The 13,405-nt window shown below is 42.9% G+C and overlaps 1 protein-coding gene across 3 annotated transcripts in view; it reads left to right on the top strand.

The window, feature by feature from the left end:
- Positions 1-13,405, top strand: part of DOK5 (docking protein 5) — a 154,053-nt gene that overhangs the window by 103,294 nt on the left and 37,354 nt on the right. For all 3 annotated transcript variants that reach the window (XM_045444170.1, XM_045444171.1, XM_045444172.1), the window contains 3 exons: positions 1,108-1,222; positions 1,309-1,428; positions 3,824-4,013. In XM_045444170.1, coding sequence (XP_045300126.1) covers positions 1,108-1,222; positions 1,309-1,428; positions 3,824-4,013 — 425 coding nt within the window. The remainder of the gene's footprint in view (positions 1-1,107; positions 1,223-1,308; positions 1,429-3,823; positions 4,014-13,405) is intronic.

Genomic DNA, 13,405 nt, shown 5'->3' with positions numbered 1-13,405 from the left:
CAATGCAGGTTAAGAAGTAGGGGAATGAAATAATCAGGTTACTTTATGTGTGGAGGATATTGACTTTTTACCTCCCCTACTTCTTGAGCTAGGCACTCCTTGAATTTAGAACAATAGATAAGAGATGGTTATCTAGGCAGAGACTGATGGGAGATATATTCTTTTAGATAACACAAAATAGATATCCTAAGGGGAAGTTAGACTTGTCAGAAAGAGTTATTTATCTTGTAAAGACCCTGAAGCCACCTAAGCCTTCTCTCCTGCAGGAGCCAGTCATCACAGCCCCAACGCAGTGGATCTTCTGGATGGAACTGGAGGAGAGGCAGCCATTTTGGAAACACAATAAGCCAATACCCTTAGTGCGGGGGAGGGGAGGGAGAGGGTTGTGGTTTATAAGTGTTAATATTATGAAAGTTTATAAAAGGGACCAAGACTGTGGGAGAGAAGAAGGAAAGAGAGAATGTCTGATGGAGAAAAACCTTCTCTACTGATAGGAAAAAGGTGATACCACGAAGAATCTAAACAGAGGCCCTATAAGCATTGAGAAGCTAGGAGTAAGTCAGAGAGAGTAGGGAAGTGTGGTACAAAACCACTGTCTTGGAATATATGACTTGAAGCCCGAGTAGAGGGGCATTTGGGGGACTTCTGACACTCCATTTCTGATTATCAAAGAGTGAGGTGACTGAGTTATGAATTGGGTCACCACTCCCTCCCTCCCTTGCGGTCAGTACGTGTAAATTGCCTTCACGGGAAGTACCTCGAGGGGTTGGAGTATTTGAAAGGCCTTCCCAGCGATGGGATACAGACATGAGAACTGTTGATTAGGTAGACTCTTTGGGGAGATAATTCTCCCTCTGTGAAGTTTTGAGTCCGTGCCACTTAATATTCAGGAAATTGAAAAAGGAAGGTCATTCGTTAATTTTTCTTGCTGCATATTGAGGATAACACACCGAAATAATCCACAGCTTTCCAAAATGCACCTTTCTGTCGAGGGGTGTTCATCTGTGGCGTGCCTTCCACTGAACGTGCCTCCCCCGAGTGTGGTGGTGTGGACCGGGCACGTTCACGCAGGGAGTGTGATCAGACTTGCAGTTGTCCGTTTTTCAGGTGACAGAGCTCAACAATGTGAAGAACGTAGCCCGGTTGCCAAAGAGCACCAAGAAGCACGCCATAGGAATCTATTTCAATGACGACACCTCCAAGACCTTTGCTTGTGAATCAGGTTCGTCCGAGGCGGGGAGGGCTTTTGCCTGTAGCTTTTAAGTGGGTGCTGGGCATGCATGGTGATGTTTCTGGACATTCCCACAGATCTGGAGGCCGATGAATGGTGCAAACTGCTCCAGATGGAGTGTGTGGGCGCACGGATCAATGACATCAGCCTCGGAGAGCCTGACTTACTGGCTACTGGGGTTGAGAGAGAACAGAGTGGTATGTAAAGAAAATTCTCTCCTTCGCTCTATTTGACATTATTTTTATCCCCATCCAGTACACCGTAAGACGTCTTCGTTATGTCAGATGTTTGAAGTTACAAGAAAAGTATACAGAAAGAAGGAAAAAGAACCTTTTATTGCACCTAAATCCTGTGTTCATATTTCAGTGTATTTCTTTTCCTAATATGTTTTCGATGCATAAATATGAATGTATCTGCATTAGTAACATCAGCTAGAAATCGGGGCGGGGGGGACCTGCTATGCACCAGTTTCTGTGGCAGATGCATTAGGTCATTTAATTTTCCCAGCAGCTCCGTGACGGGGGCACTGTTCCGTCCCCCTGTTTTACAGATGAGGAAACTGAAGCTTTTGTTCCAACTCCAACAGCTGGTGTTTGATACAAGACCACACTCCTGAGCCTGTATTCATAATATGCTGATTTTAAGGCATAGTGTTTTGTTTTGTTCTTTTTGGTCTTGCATTTTTCACTGAAAGTATTTCATTGAAAGTTTTCCAACATTTTTAATAGAATCCAGACATCACGGATGTTTCATCATCTTTAAACCCTCCTAGTTCTGTGATTTTTTTTTTTTTTTCCCCACTAAAACACTTGAGCCAACACCTTGAGCTCAACACTCAACCTGGGAATAAATCATTCGAGGTAATAATGACCAGAATACCCATGATCATTTCAGCAAAACTCACTGTTGGTTTACAGTATGAGCCTGGAGGTGAGGAATGATTTCTTTGTTTCCAGGTGACCGAGCCTTGTGACAGGGCGGATTGGATCCCAGAATCCTGTTCTGTTGTAGCCTGAGGATGCACCTGTATGGACCTGAGCGGATGCCTCACAGATATTTGCATGTGAAGCCAGACCTAAAGAGGAAGATAGGGCAGGATTTGATTTCTTTTTTTAATCTAGAGTGCTCCGCTCAGCACTTTTTTTTTCACAAATTTATATTTGTGAAGCTCTATCCTGATAACGCTACAGAGTCCCAGGATGGGCTGTGCCTAGGAATTCCCTTTACTATACCACAACCAGGCCTCAGTTTCCTCTTCTGTCAAATAGGAATAAGAATACCCTTGGTACATAACTACTAGGGATTACTACAAAACTCAGCTACCTCTTTGAAGGCACTTTACAATATTAATTTGCATGACTTCAAGTAATTGTAACTAAAGCAGTCACTCTTACACTTGCTGTTATGCTCGAGTGGAGTAAAGTTATAGAACTTCAAGTGAACAAATTGGTAGTGGTCTCTCTTACCTTTTTACTTAGGGATGAACTCTTTCTGACTTGCTCCAGAACTCCCCAGGGAGACATTTTACTCCATTAGAATATACTTTTAAAATAATAGTTGCTAGAAAGCAGCAAATAATTGGTGATTAGGAGTTGGAAATAACAGAAAATTTGAAAAATAGATCCATGAAAGCAGTCATGACACTGCTATTTACTAAACTCAACTAAAATCTATAAGAATTCTAGTGACTTCCTTATTATAAAATGATCAATTTAAAATACCACTGATGATGATTAGTGCCGCACTATCTTATCAGATTTAGGCAATCTACCTTAATGATGGATGGATGAAAATGTTCACTCCAGTAATATTTGTGTTCATATTTCACTCAAAGATTTTTGACTCTGTAACTTCCTAAATTAATGAATTATAGAAGCAGAGCAGAAATGCCATGACTGAAGCTGTGGGGATGAAACTGTGGTTGCAGTCATAAACCAAGTCGTTTATGTAGAGTCATCTTGGTTAAATTTTAACAGTCATCCAAATAAGCAAATGGAAATTTGTAGGGTTCTTGCTAAAACGAGTTCAAATATATCTATTGGATTTTTCACAGACTGCTGGGTCAGTTAAGTGCACGGTATTAGCATGGAGTTTTATTTAAATGATTTGGGATATAGTTTTACTCATTTGGTTATGAAAATTATATGTTGATCAGTGTAACTTTAATATCATTAAATCATGCGACAGTTATTTGCACCTGCATCTTTTGTGAACACAAAGTGTGGGTGGAATTAATGTGTACTTGGCAGGACAAAAACGTTTTTAATGGTTCCATTGCTCTCGTCTTCTGCTGGCATACACGTTTTTTTATTATGCAAATTAAAAAATTCTAAACATGGTCTTTGCTCATGCAAATAGTGTTTAGTGTATGTTGACTGCCAGACTGTGTCATTATCATGTTATTTAATAGGGTCTTAATTTAAAAAAATCATTTTCTGGTGCTGTGAATTCATGAGAAAGGTTTATCTTCCTGAATATTCAACCTGCACCTAGAATGTGAGCTAGCATTATTTTGAAATGCCTCTTTGTTCCTACGTTGTCTTTGATGTTTCATTCCCGGGATTTTAGACTAACCTTTTGTTTTTCTCCCAGAGAGATTCAATGTGTATTTGATGCCATCCCCTAACTTAGATGTACATGGCGAATGTGCCTTGCAGATTACATATGAGCACATCTGTCTTTGGGACGTCCAGAATCCCAGAGTCAAACTCATCTCTTGGCCGCTAAGTGCCCTGCGGCGGTACGGGCGAGATGCTGCTTGGTTCACTTTTGAGGCAGGGAGGTGAGTTTCATGACTGTTCTCCTGCTTATTTTTTCCTTTTCCCAGGTTGGCCTATGAGATCCACCCTGAAGTGTGCTTCTAAAATGCGTAGAGCTCCAGCCCTGTAATGCCAGGCGTGTTGTAAAGTAGTCAGATATTCCATATGGCTTTATTTCCCATGGAGAGTTCTCATGTTTCAGCAATGTGATGTAAACGTTCATTGCGCAGTTTGATTCCATACCACAAACTGACGTAGAATTAGGTGAAAATGCCAGAAAGGTACCATCTACCGGGTCATGCAGAACACAGGCCAGCTTCTTGGGTTTTGGGAAACACCCATAGTGTTCATCTGTTTATGTTTTCCCCTTGGCTGACTATGGTAGATTATCAATGTGAGGCACCATTTATTTCTGAAGGTGCCATTGATTGGGTTCCATCCATGGTGTGATGAACCTCACTGACGCTAGGAGGTTGATTCTAGAACTGGCTTATTGCAGTCCATACCCAATAAGCACTTCTAGAGCCTTCCCTTTTTCCTTTTAGAAGTCAATTTTGGAAAGAGAAGGTAGTGCCAATGGTGCCAAAAAATTTGGGTCGATCATTAACCAGAAAGAGATTTTAGTCTAATCGGGATCTCATTCTTCTCCCCACCCCCTCACCATTCTTGCTTCCTCAGAATTTAGGCTCTTCTTTTGAGACATTGCAGATAAATTTTATATCTTGGAATTTTAAATGACTAAATTTCAAGGTACAAGTCCTTCTGTAAAATTCACGTTAAAGTTGAAGGCAATCAGCTTGTGGTTTTAAAAATTTTTGTTTGTTTGTTTGTAAAAGTGGATGGTTCTTCCCAATAGGAATACGATACTTGATACAAGAGTAAAAACAGAACTTGCAAACACGTAAGACCCTAACTTGTGTGAACATATGACAGCAATGCTCCGCTCAACTTAATCTGCTCATTCTGTTATAAGCAAATCCCAATTATTTAAAATTTGCTTTTTAAGTACCTGGAAATTGAAATGCTATAAATGGGTCTCTGAATCTCCCAGAGATGGCAAAGGTCTTCACATTAGAAAATAAAACTGTAATCTTCAGAGCGATGATCTTTTGTCAGAATTACTTATTTATTATCCTTATGGGAAAATCTCTGTAGAAAAATCAGAATTTGTTGGGGAAAGTGGCTATATTTTCCTGTTTGGGTCTCCAGAATTATTTATGTATTAACCATAACCCGTGAGATCTATGTATGAAAAATGTTTTACAATAGAAGTAGGCTTTTCTATTGATTGTATGCCTCATATCATCTCCCACTTGTATTTCATATCAATGGACAGTAGAATTCTGCATTGATCAGGGTGTCTTGGGCCTATTTCAGGTAGCACTTAATTCAAGCATGAAAATTTTTCAGTTCCTTGAATTTATGGGAATTGTAATAGGAAGAGTATGGCTTTCTGTCATAATCTCTGAAAGCTAAAACCTTAGTAAACTTTTATAGTATCTCATGATGAATATTAAACTTTTTTTTGAAATCATCTCAGTCTTTCAAGTTTTCATATTACTCATATATTGCAAAAGTTCAACTTATTCATATTAATCTAGTAGAATTGCTAAGGATCTAGGACATTATTTTAAAGACTGATATTTCTCCTAAGTGTAATAGGAAACCATAGAGATTTTTTAAGCAGGTGTGTGTGTGTGTGTGTGTGTGTGTGTGTGTGTACGTGAGAGAGAGAGAGAATGGTGTTTATATTTTGTAGGCAGTGAGATAGAGGTGGCAAGTGGATATATGGGGAGATACCAAAGTAGCTCAGGTAAAAGAAATGGCGGATGGAAATTACAGATATATTGGAGACGTAAATTTCAGAAATATTCCAATGGCCTTTGACCCAAAAGCACGAAAGTGCTAACTTGTAAAACGAAAGCATTTGGTTCTATGACTTTCGTCTCTTTGTGGTCTGACCTTCAGGGTATCTCGTCGAAGCCATTAGATGATGAGAACACCTACAACCCATACCACACCATGCTGTGCCTCAAGGATTGCAGGGACTCAGAACACTCAGCTGCTTTTGAATCATGTTCTTATTCAGTGGTCGTGCTTTGTGGGGCTGATGCTAACTTGCAGTGAGTCACAGAAGGGAGAGTATTGGGAATGTGTTCTTAGGGTCTTGCTCATTTGTCAAACAGCACGGGGTGGTGGAAGAAGCAGTCAGAGGGACACCCTGGGCTCTAATCTCTATTCTTTATTAGCCGTTGACCTTGGACAGAGGGGTTCGCTTCCCTTGTATGTTTGTCCAAGTCATAACTTCCTTGCAGGACTGTTGTGGGGAACAGCAGTAACGCACACGGATGACCTAGAATAGCGCCGCTTCTCCTCGGCAGTGTCTTTGATGTTTTATTGTGATGACTTTTGGAGCAGGGCTTGGGTTTGCAGGATACAGACAGTGTTAAACACAAGGTAATGTTCCTAGTTTATATTTTGCCTGAAACTCAAATAAAGATGAATTTTTATGGTTACCATCAAGATGCTCAGGATAATAAGATCATTTGTGTTCCCCCAAGCATGAAGGTTTCATATCTGCCTTGCTTTATTAGTGAAGATAATTTTTTCCTTGGCTATTTTTGGATGTGTTCAAAACAAAGCAGTTTCCTGTTAACTAATATGATTTTCTCCCTGTCTCCTATCGATAAATGAAGAGGAGTTAAGTGTCTCCAGGCAGATAGTTTTCACGTATCCAACATGCATCTGCAAAGATGTTGCAGTATTGCCTTCCAGAACACAAAGAATCTCCCCAAAGACTTTGGGCAAAGTTCTGCTCACTTTCAGCTTCTGTTAGAGTTGGGATGGGGTGTTACTTCTGCTCAAAGGCCCCCCTTTACCCCACCAAGACTGACACCAGAGCATGTGTAACAGACTGAACTAGAAATTGGAGGGAATGAAATGAAATTACAGCTGTACCACATACTGGCTGTGGGCCTTGAGTGAATGACCTAACTCTCTGAGCTCCATTGGCTGCCTGTAAGATGGGTACCATATATGACATACGTCACAAGATTGCCATGAAGATTAAATAAGGTGTATGTGTGAATGCCTGGCATAATGCTTGGCACATAGTAGGCAGTTGTATCAACCAAACTGAAACAACAGGGAAGAAATTCATTGGCTCACATAACCACAAGTCCAGGAGGTAGGGATGGCTTCAGGCTTGACTTGATTCAGAGTGTACATGACCCTAGGTTTCATCTCTCAGTCCTGTTGCTTCTAGGGTGGCTTTGCTCTGGCTTCACATGGTGGCTTCTAGATGCTTTGGGATCCTCTCACACCATCAGTCAAATAGAAGAGAGAGAAATTCCTACCATATATTGACCGTTACATTCACTGTGTGTCAGGTACTATACTGAGAACTTTATTACACAAGGCACACAGGGTACCAATAGAATGGGTGGTTCTCCCCAAGCAGGAAGGGTGTACTCATGCCATCAAAAGGGGAATGGGTATAAGGTTTAAAAAGAAAAAAAAGAACCCTAACAAAATGTGTCCAACATAGCATTTAATAGCTGCTCAGAGCAAATAGGGTAAAGCAGTTATTTGACTGTAATTAGTAATATCACGCATCATGGTGCTGAGATGCAGGACCGTGGTTCTCAACGAAGGATGCGTTTGTTCCCAGGGGGCATTTGGCAATGTCTGGAGACATTTTTGATTGTCACAGTTGGTCAGGGATACTGTTGGCATCTAATGGGTAGAGAGGCCAGAGGTGCTACTAAACATACACAGAACAATCTCCCACAGCAAATAGGTATCTGGTCCAGTTATCCAGTTGAAAAATTCTGTTCCATCCGGCATACCGGCCACGAAGAGTAATCACTGATATTTATGGAGCAAGTTACTACATGAAGGTCACTATACGAAGCATTTTACCCGCAGTGTCTCATTCATATGGTCATGCCATTCACTTATCATACAAAGTAGGGAATATTACCATTCTCATGTTCAAGGGAGGCTTGGGCACCTGGGTGACTGGTCCGAAGGCATTAGACTAGTAAGTGGAAGATTTATTCACACTCAGGTCTTCTTACTTCCAAACCTTGTAGATATCTAGAAAGTCTATCATATTTCATCAGGTTAGTCTGTCACATCCAGCAGTTATCATATTCCATACTTCCACAGAGCTAGGGAAGAGACGGCGTTCTTACATCACCAGAGGAAAACCATTTGGATATGCATTAATGTATGAATTCTCCTAATTGCTGGAACCTTCTATTTTTTTTTTTTTTTTTTTTTAGTCTGGAGGACAGGCACATATAGCCAGGGTTGTTCATCTCTCCTGGGCAGCAGTGTGATGATCGTAGGTCGTCAGGATCTTCTGGACGCTGTTTCTCCTCCTTTCCACCCAACATAAGCAAATCCGATCATACTTCTGTTTTGTTTTCTTCTTTCCTTGAAGAAATCCAGGGTTGAAATACAAGCTCTTTAATAAAATGCAGTTGCACCGTGGATTGCCACTTCTTGCCTCTGGAGACCAAGAAGAACAGTTAGTTTATCTGGTGGGCCGAGAGACATATTGCTTATTTTGTTTGAGGTTTTTCTAGTCTTTTGTTTGTTTCTTTCCACCTCGAAGCTCTGAAACTTCAGCCAAGCACATCAGGCTGGCAGGGGCTCTGATTTTTTTATGGGATGATCCAACGGACAGGAGGATCTCACTGCGTCAACACCTCCCTTGGAACCGTTCTTGAAACGTTATTGTTTAAGGAAGGGTGGCCGGTGTCCAGTAGGCTCCCGTTAGTTTTAAATTTTTTTTTTCAACGTTTATTTATTTTTGGGACAGAGAGAGACAGAGCATGAACGGGGGAGGGGCAGAGAGAGAGGGAGACACAGAATCGGAAACAGGCTCCAGGCTCCGAGCCATCAGCCCAGAGCCTGATGCGGGGCTCGAACTCACGGACCGCGAGATCGTGACCTGGCTGAAGTCGGACGCTTAACCGACTGCGCCACCCAGGCGCCCCAACTCCCGTTAGTTTTAGAGCTGACTGCTGAGTGAGCATGCTTCAGCGTCAGGCTCCGCCTCACCTCCTGACTGATTTAGATTAATACCCTGGGTTTAGCACCTGCAGGAGTGAAAGCAGCTCAGGTGACATTTCGCAGCACGTCCTGAATAATTACCACACGAGAGCACTCCTCTTTACCAGCCAGAGAGAGTCTCTGTTGTGCTTTTGACATCATTTTAGGAGAAACTTTCAGGTATGCCAAGAATATGTGAAAATCGACATTGCACGTACAAATTCTTTTTCTTAAACGGAGTGCACAAATTTGTGAAAGGTGTTTGGGTTTTTGTTTTTTGTTTTTTTTTGTTTGTTTGTTTGGTTTTTTTTGGATTAAAGGCCTCTGCGCAGTCTTGGCAAAGCAATTGTTCATTTCTAGTGTGTATCACTCTGAAAACAAGTACTGAGTGACATGGCTTTGCATCGGAGAAGAAAATTGTTTTTCCCTCTAGCAGATGAGTTTACAGGTCAAAGGACCCCTATTCTAATATAAATCTTTGAATATTCTCTATTTCTCTTCTCGATTCTAAGCTACTTAGTAATTTCTCATTTCTGAGTATTTTATAGAGCATACACTCATTCTTACTAAAGAGTTTAAAACAAATTAACAGATAAAATGTACTCCGTTCTTCCTGTACTTGAATCCACAGGGGCTGGATCTCACACTCAAACGAAATCAAGGGTCAGATGCTTAAGTGACGGAGCCACCCAGGCGCCCCTGTGGCCATCTTTTGAAGGAAAAATTTTTGTGTGTATTTTTAAATTTTATTTACTTATTTTTCAAGTTTTCTTGAGATCTGATTGACATATAACACTGTTTAAGTTTAAAGCATACGATGTATATATTGCAAAGTGATAACAACCTTAAGGTTTGTTAACACCTTCATCGCCTCACACAATGTGTATGTGGTGAGAACATTTTATTTTATTTTATTTTATTTTCAACGTTTATTTATTTTTGGGACAGAGAGAGACAGAGCATGAACGGGGGAGGGGCAGAGAGAGAGGGAGACACAGAATCGGAAACAGGCTCCAGGCTCCGAGCCGTCAGCCCAGAGCCCGACACGGGGCTCGAACTCACGGACCGCGAGATCGTGACCTGGCTGAAGTCGGACGCTTAACCGACTGCGCCACCCAGGTGCCCCGGTGAGAACATTTTAGATCTACTCTCTGAGCAACCTTCAAGGAGCCAGTAAAGTATTGTTCACTGTGGTCGCCACACTGGATGTTAGTTCCCCAGAACTTCTTCATTTTCTAACTGGAAGTTTGCACCCTTTGGCCATCAGCTCCTCATTTTCCCCATCCCCACCCCTAGCTGCTGGTATCCACTCATCTGTTTCTGTGAGTTCAGCTTGGTTGTATTACACACACAAGTGAGATCATATGGAATTGGCCTTTTTCCATCTGACTTACTTCCCTTACCATAATGCTCTCAAAGTCCATCCATGTTGTTACAAACAGCAGGATTTCCTTCTTTTTTATGGCTAAGATCACATTGTGTGTGTGTGTGTGTGTGTGTGTGTGTGTGTACATGGCACATTCTCTTTATGCATTTCATCCGTTGGTAGACACTTGGCCATTTCCACGTCTTGGCCATTGTAACCAATACTACAGTGAACATGAAGTTCACATATCTCTTTGGGATAGTGACTTCACTTCCTTTGGATAGATCCCCAGAACTAGAATAGCTGGATGATATGGTAGTTCTATTTTTAATTTTTTGAAGAACCTCCATACTGTTTTCCAGAAGGCTGTACCAATTTATATTCCTACCAACAGTGCACAAGGGTCTCTAGACTTTCCCGCGCATTCTCATGGACACTTGTTATCGCTGGTCTTTTTCCTCGTAGACATTCTAACAGGTGTGAGATGGTATCTTATTCTGGTTTTGGTTTCCCTGACAGTTAGTGACACTGGGCATTTGTTCACGTACCTGTTGGTCATCTGTAGAGTGCAGCCATCACCTGCGGGTGATGATCCACTGGTGTATGTGACCACTTGACATGTGATGGTACCTCACTTTCTAGAAGGGTCTAGTAAATAAAAATGAGCCATTTCCTTCTTTCATCAAATGTTTGTTGAGTTCCCCCTAGGAGCCCCATGTGGTTCCGAGCACTGTGGACGTAGCAGTGAATAAAGCATACGGACAGGAGGTTCTCACGTGTTCTGTCATGAAGTTCGCTCTGTAGAGAAGAGGGGATATAGACAATAATGACATTTGAGAAAGCAGAATAGATGCTAGATTGTGTAAGTTCATGGCAAACAATAAAATCATTCAATAGCAAGTGCCCAAAGAGGGGGTGCAATTTTAAGTAGGGTGAGCAGGACTGGCTTTGCTGACTGAGTCAGTGATGCCGACAGAAGACCCAGGAGGAATCATGGAGGTGGCGGGGGTGGGGGGGGAAGCATTCCAGCCAGAAGGACATTGGGAAAAGGTGCCAAGGGGGGTGTACATGGAGTGTGCAGAGAAGATCCAGGAGGCTGACGTGGCAGGAGCAGGATAAGGGAGGGGGCCACACTGCAAAGGAAGAGGCAGAACGGTGTCAGGCCGTGTGGGGCTTGGAGCCACTGTAAAGAGTTTGGCTTTTCATCTTAGTTGGGCAGCCATTGTGGGTGGGGAGAGACCACTGCAAGGTTCGAAGGAACAGTCCCCAAGACCTTCCTCACTTCTGACCCCAGTTACAAGTTCGGGGGCTCCCACAACCACCAAACGTTTCAGAATTTGCTAGAATGACCTGGAGTTCACTGACATCTATGAACTTGGTCAACGCTTGTACCACTGAAGGATACAGAGTAACTACCATCGGATAAGGGAGGAGCCATGGGAAGTGCCCGGCATAGAGATTCTGTGTCTTTTCCCTGTGGAGTCAGAACACTGTACTTTCCTCATACCGGTATGTGACAGTCCCACAGAGTGTGGTCAACCGGGGACGCTTCCCAGCCACAGCGTTTAGAGTCTTGATTGAGGCTCCACTCCATGCTTGCTTGGTTGATTCATCGATTGCCCACCTGGCTCATCTCAGCCTCCAGGTCAGCCGATAGCACGTGACCCAAAGCCTCACCCTAAACCCCCTTGTTACTATTTGTCTCACCCAAGAACCCAGGCAAACAAAAATCACCTCCCATGTTGGCAAAGGCCAGACCAGATCGTTTGGACAAGATTAGATTTTTCCCTACACAGGAAGTGATTAGCCAAGAGGTGATGTGGTCTGACTTTTTTTTTTTTTTTCTTTAACTCAGGCTAGAAGCAGTTGGGAGGGGGCATTGCAGTGCTCACGGTGAGGACAAGGGTGGCTCCCGGCACGCTGGTAACAAGGAACTTGGACTTAGGTGTTTGGATACTGACATGTTTTGAAGCTAGGGCCCAAAGCTGACTGACTGGACGTGGGTAAGGAGACAGAGAGGAATCAGAATCCTCCGGGAGCCGTTGGAACGGCACAGGCACGCCTGGGGGGGCCGGGGGGGGTGGGGGTGATCCGACTTCACTCTGGGGCATGCGAACTTCAAGGTTTGTTCAGAAGTTTCCCTCTGTTGCTCACCTGGCTTTTCATTCTCTTGGGGGTCAGCAAAGCCACACTTCGCGTTTGGGTTCAGAAACTGTGAAATAGCCCTCCCTTTCATCGTGCTGCTTATAGAGCACTACAGCGGGACGAACGGGGGGCAGTGCTCCCTAAGATCTAGGTCAAGGCATAGCATGGGGGAAAACGGGGGAAAAGTGCTTCTTTGACTTTACATGTTCATAGAACATGATGAACAGACGTATTAATAAACAACCCACTGTCTTTTACACTGGCCACATTTTATGACTTTGGATTGTTTGGGTTTTGTTTGGTTTCCATAAACTCAAGTCTAAAAAGTGAAAATGGCAGGGGTGCCTGTGTGGCTCCGTCAGTTAAGAGTCTGACTCTCGGTTTCGGCTCAGGCCATGATCTCAGGGGTCATGAGATCAAACCCCGCATCGGGCTGGGCTTTGTGCCGATCGATGGGCGCCTGCTTGGGATTCTCCCTCTCCCTCTCTCCCCGCCCCTCCCCTGCTCATGTTTCCCCCTCTCTCTCTCTTTCTCAAAGTTAAATAAATAAACATTTTTTAAAAACACCTTTTTTAAAAAGTTAAAAAGTGATGATGGCAGCGTCTGTACACATTTAAGGGAACCGTTAGGAAGCCTGGTGACATGGATGGTGGAGCCACAGGAGAAGGGACAGCGTGTGGCCGAGCACCCTTGGAACTGGAACCTTCTCTTCCTCTCGTCCACCGGGCTGACGGGCTTTTTTTTTTTTTTTTTTTTTTTTTTTTTTAACGTTTATTTTTGAGACAGAGAGAGACAGAGCATGAACGGGGGAGGGGCAGAGAGAGAGGGAGACACAGAATCTGA

Source organism: Leopardus geoffroyi, chromosome A3, assembly GCF_018350155.1.
Source record: "Leopardus geoffroyi isolate Oge1 chromosome A3, O.geoffroyi_Oge1_pat1.0, whole genome shotgun sequence".
Taxonomy (NCBI): Eukaryota; Metazoa; Chordata; class Mammalia; order Carnivora; family Felidae; genus Leopardus; species Leopardus geoffroyi.
This window is presented reverse-complemented; position numbering and strand designations above follow the sequence as displayed.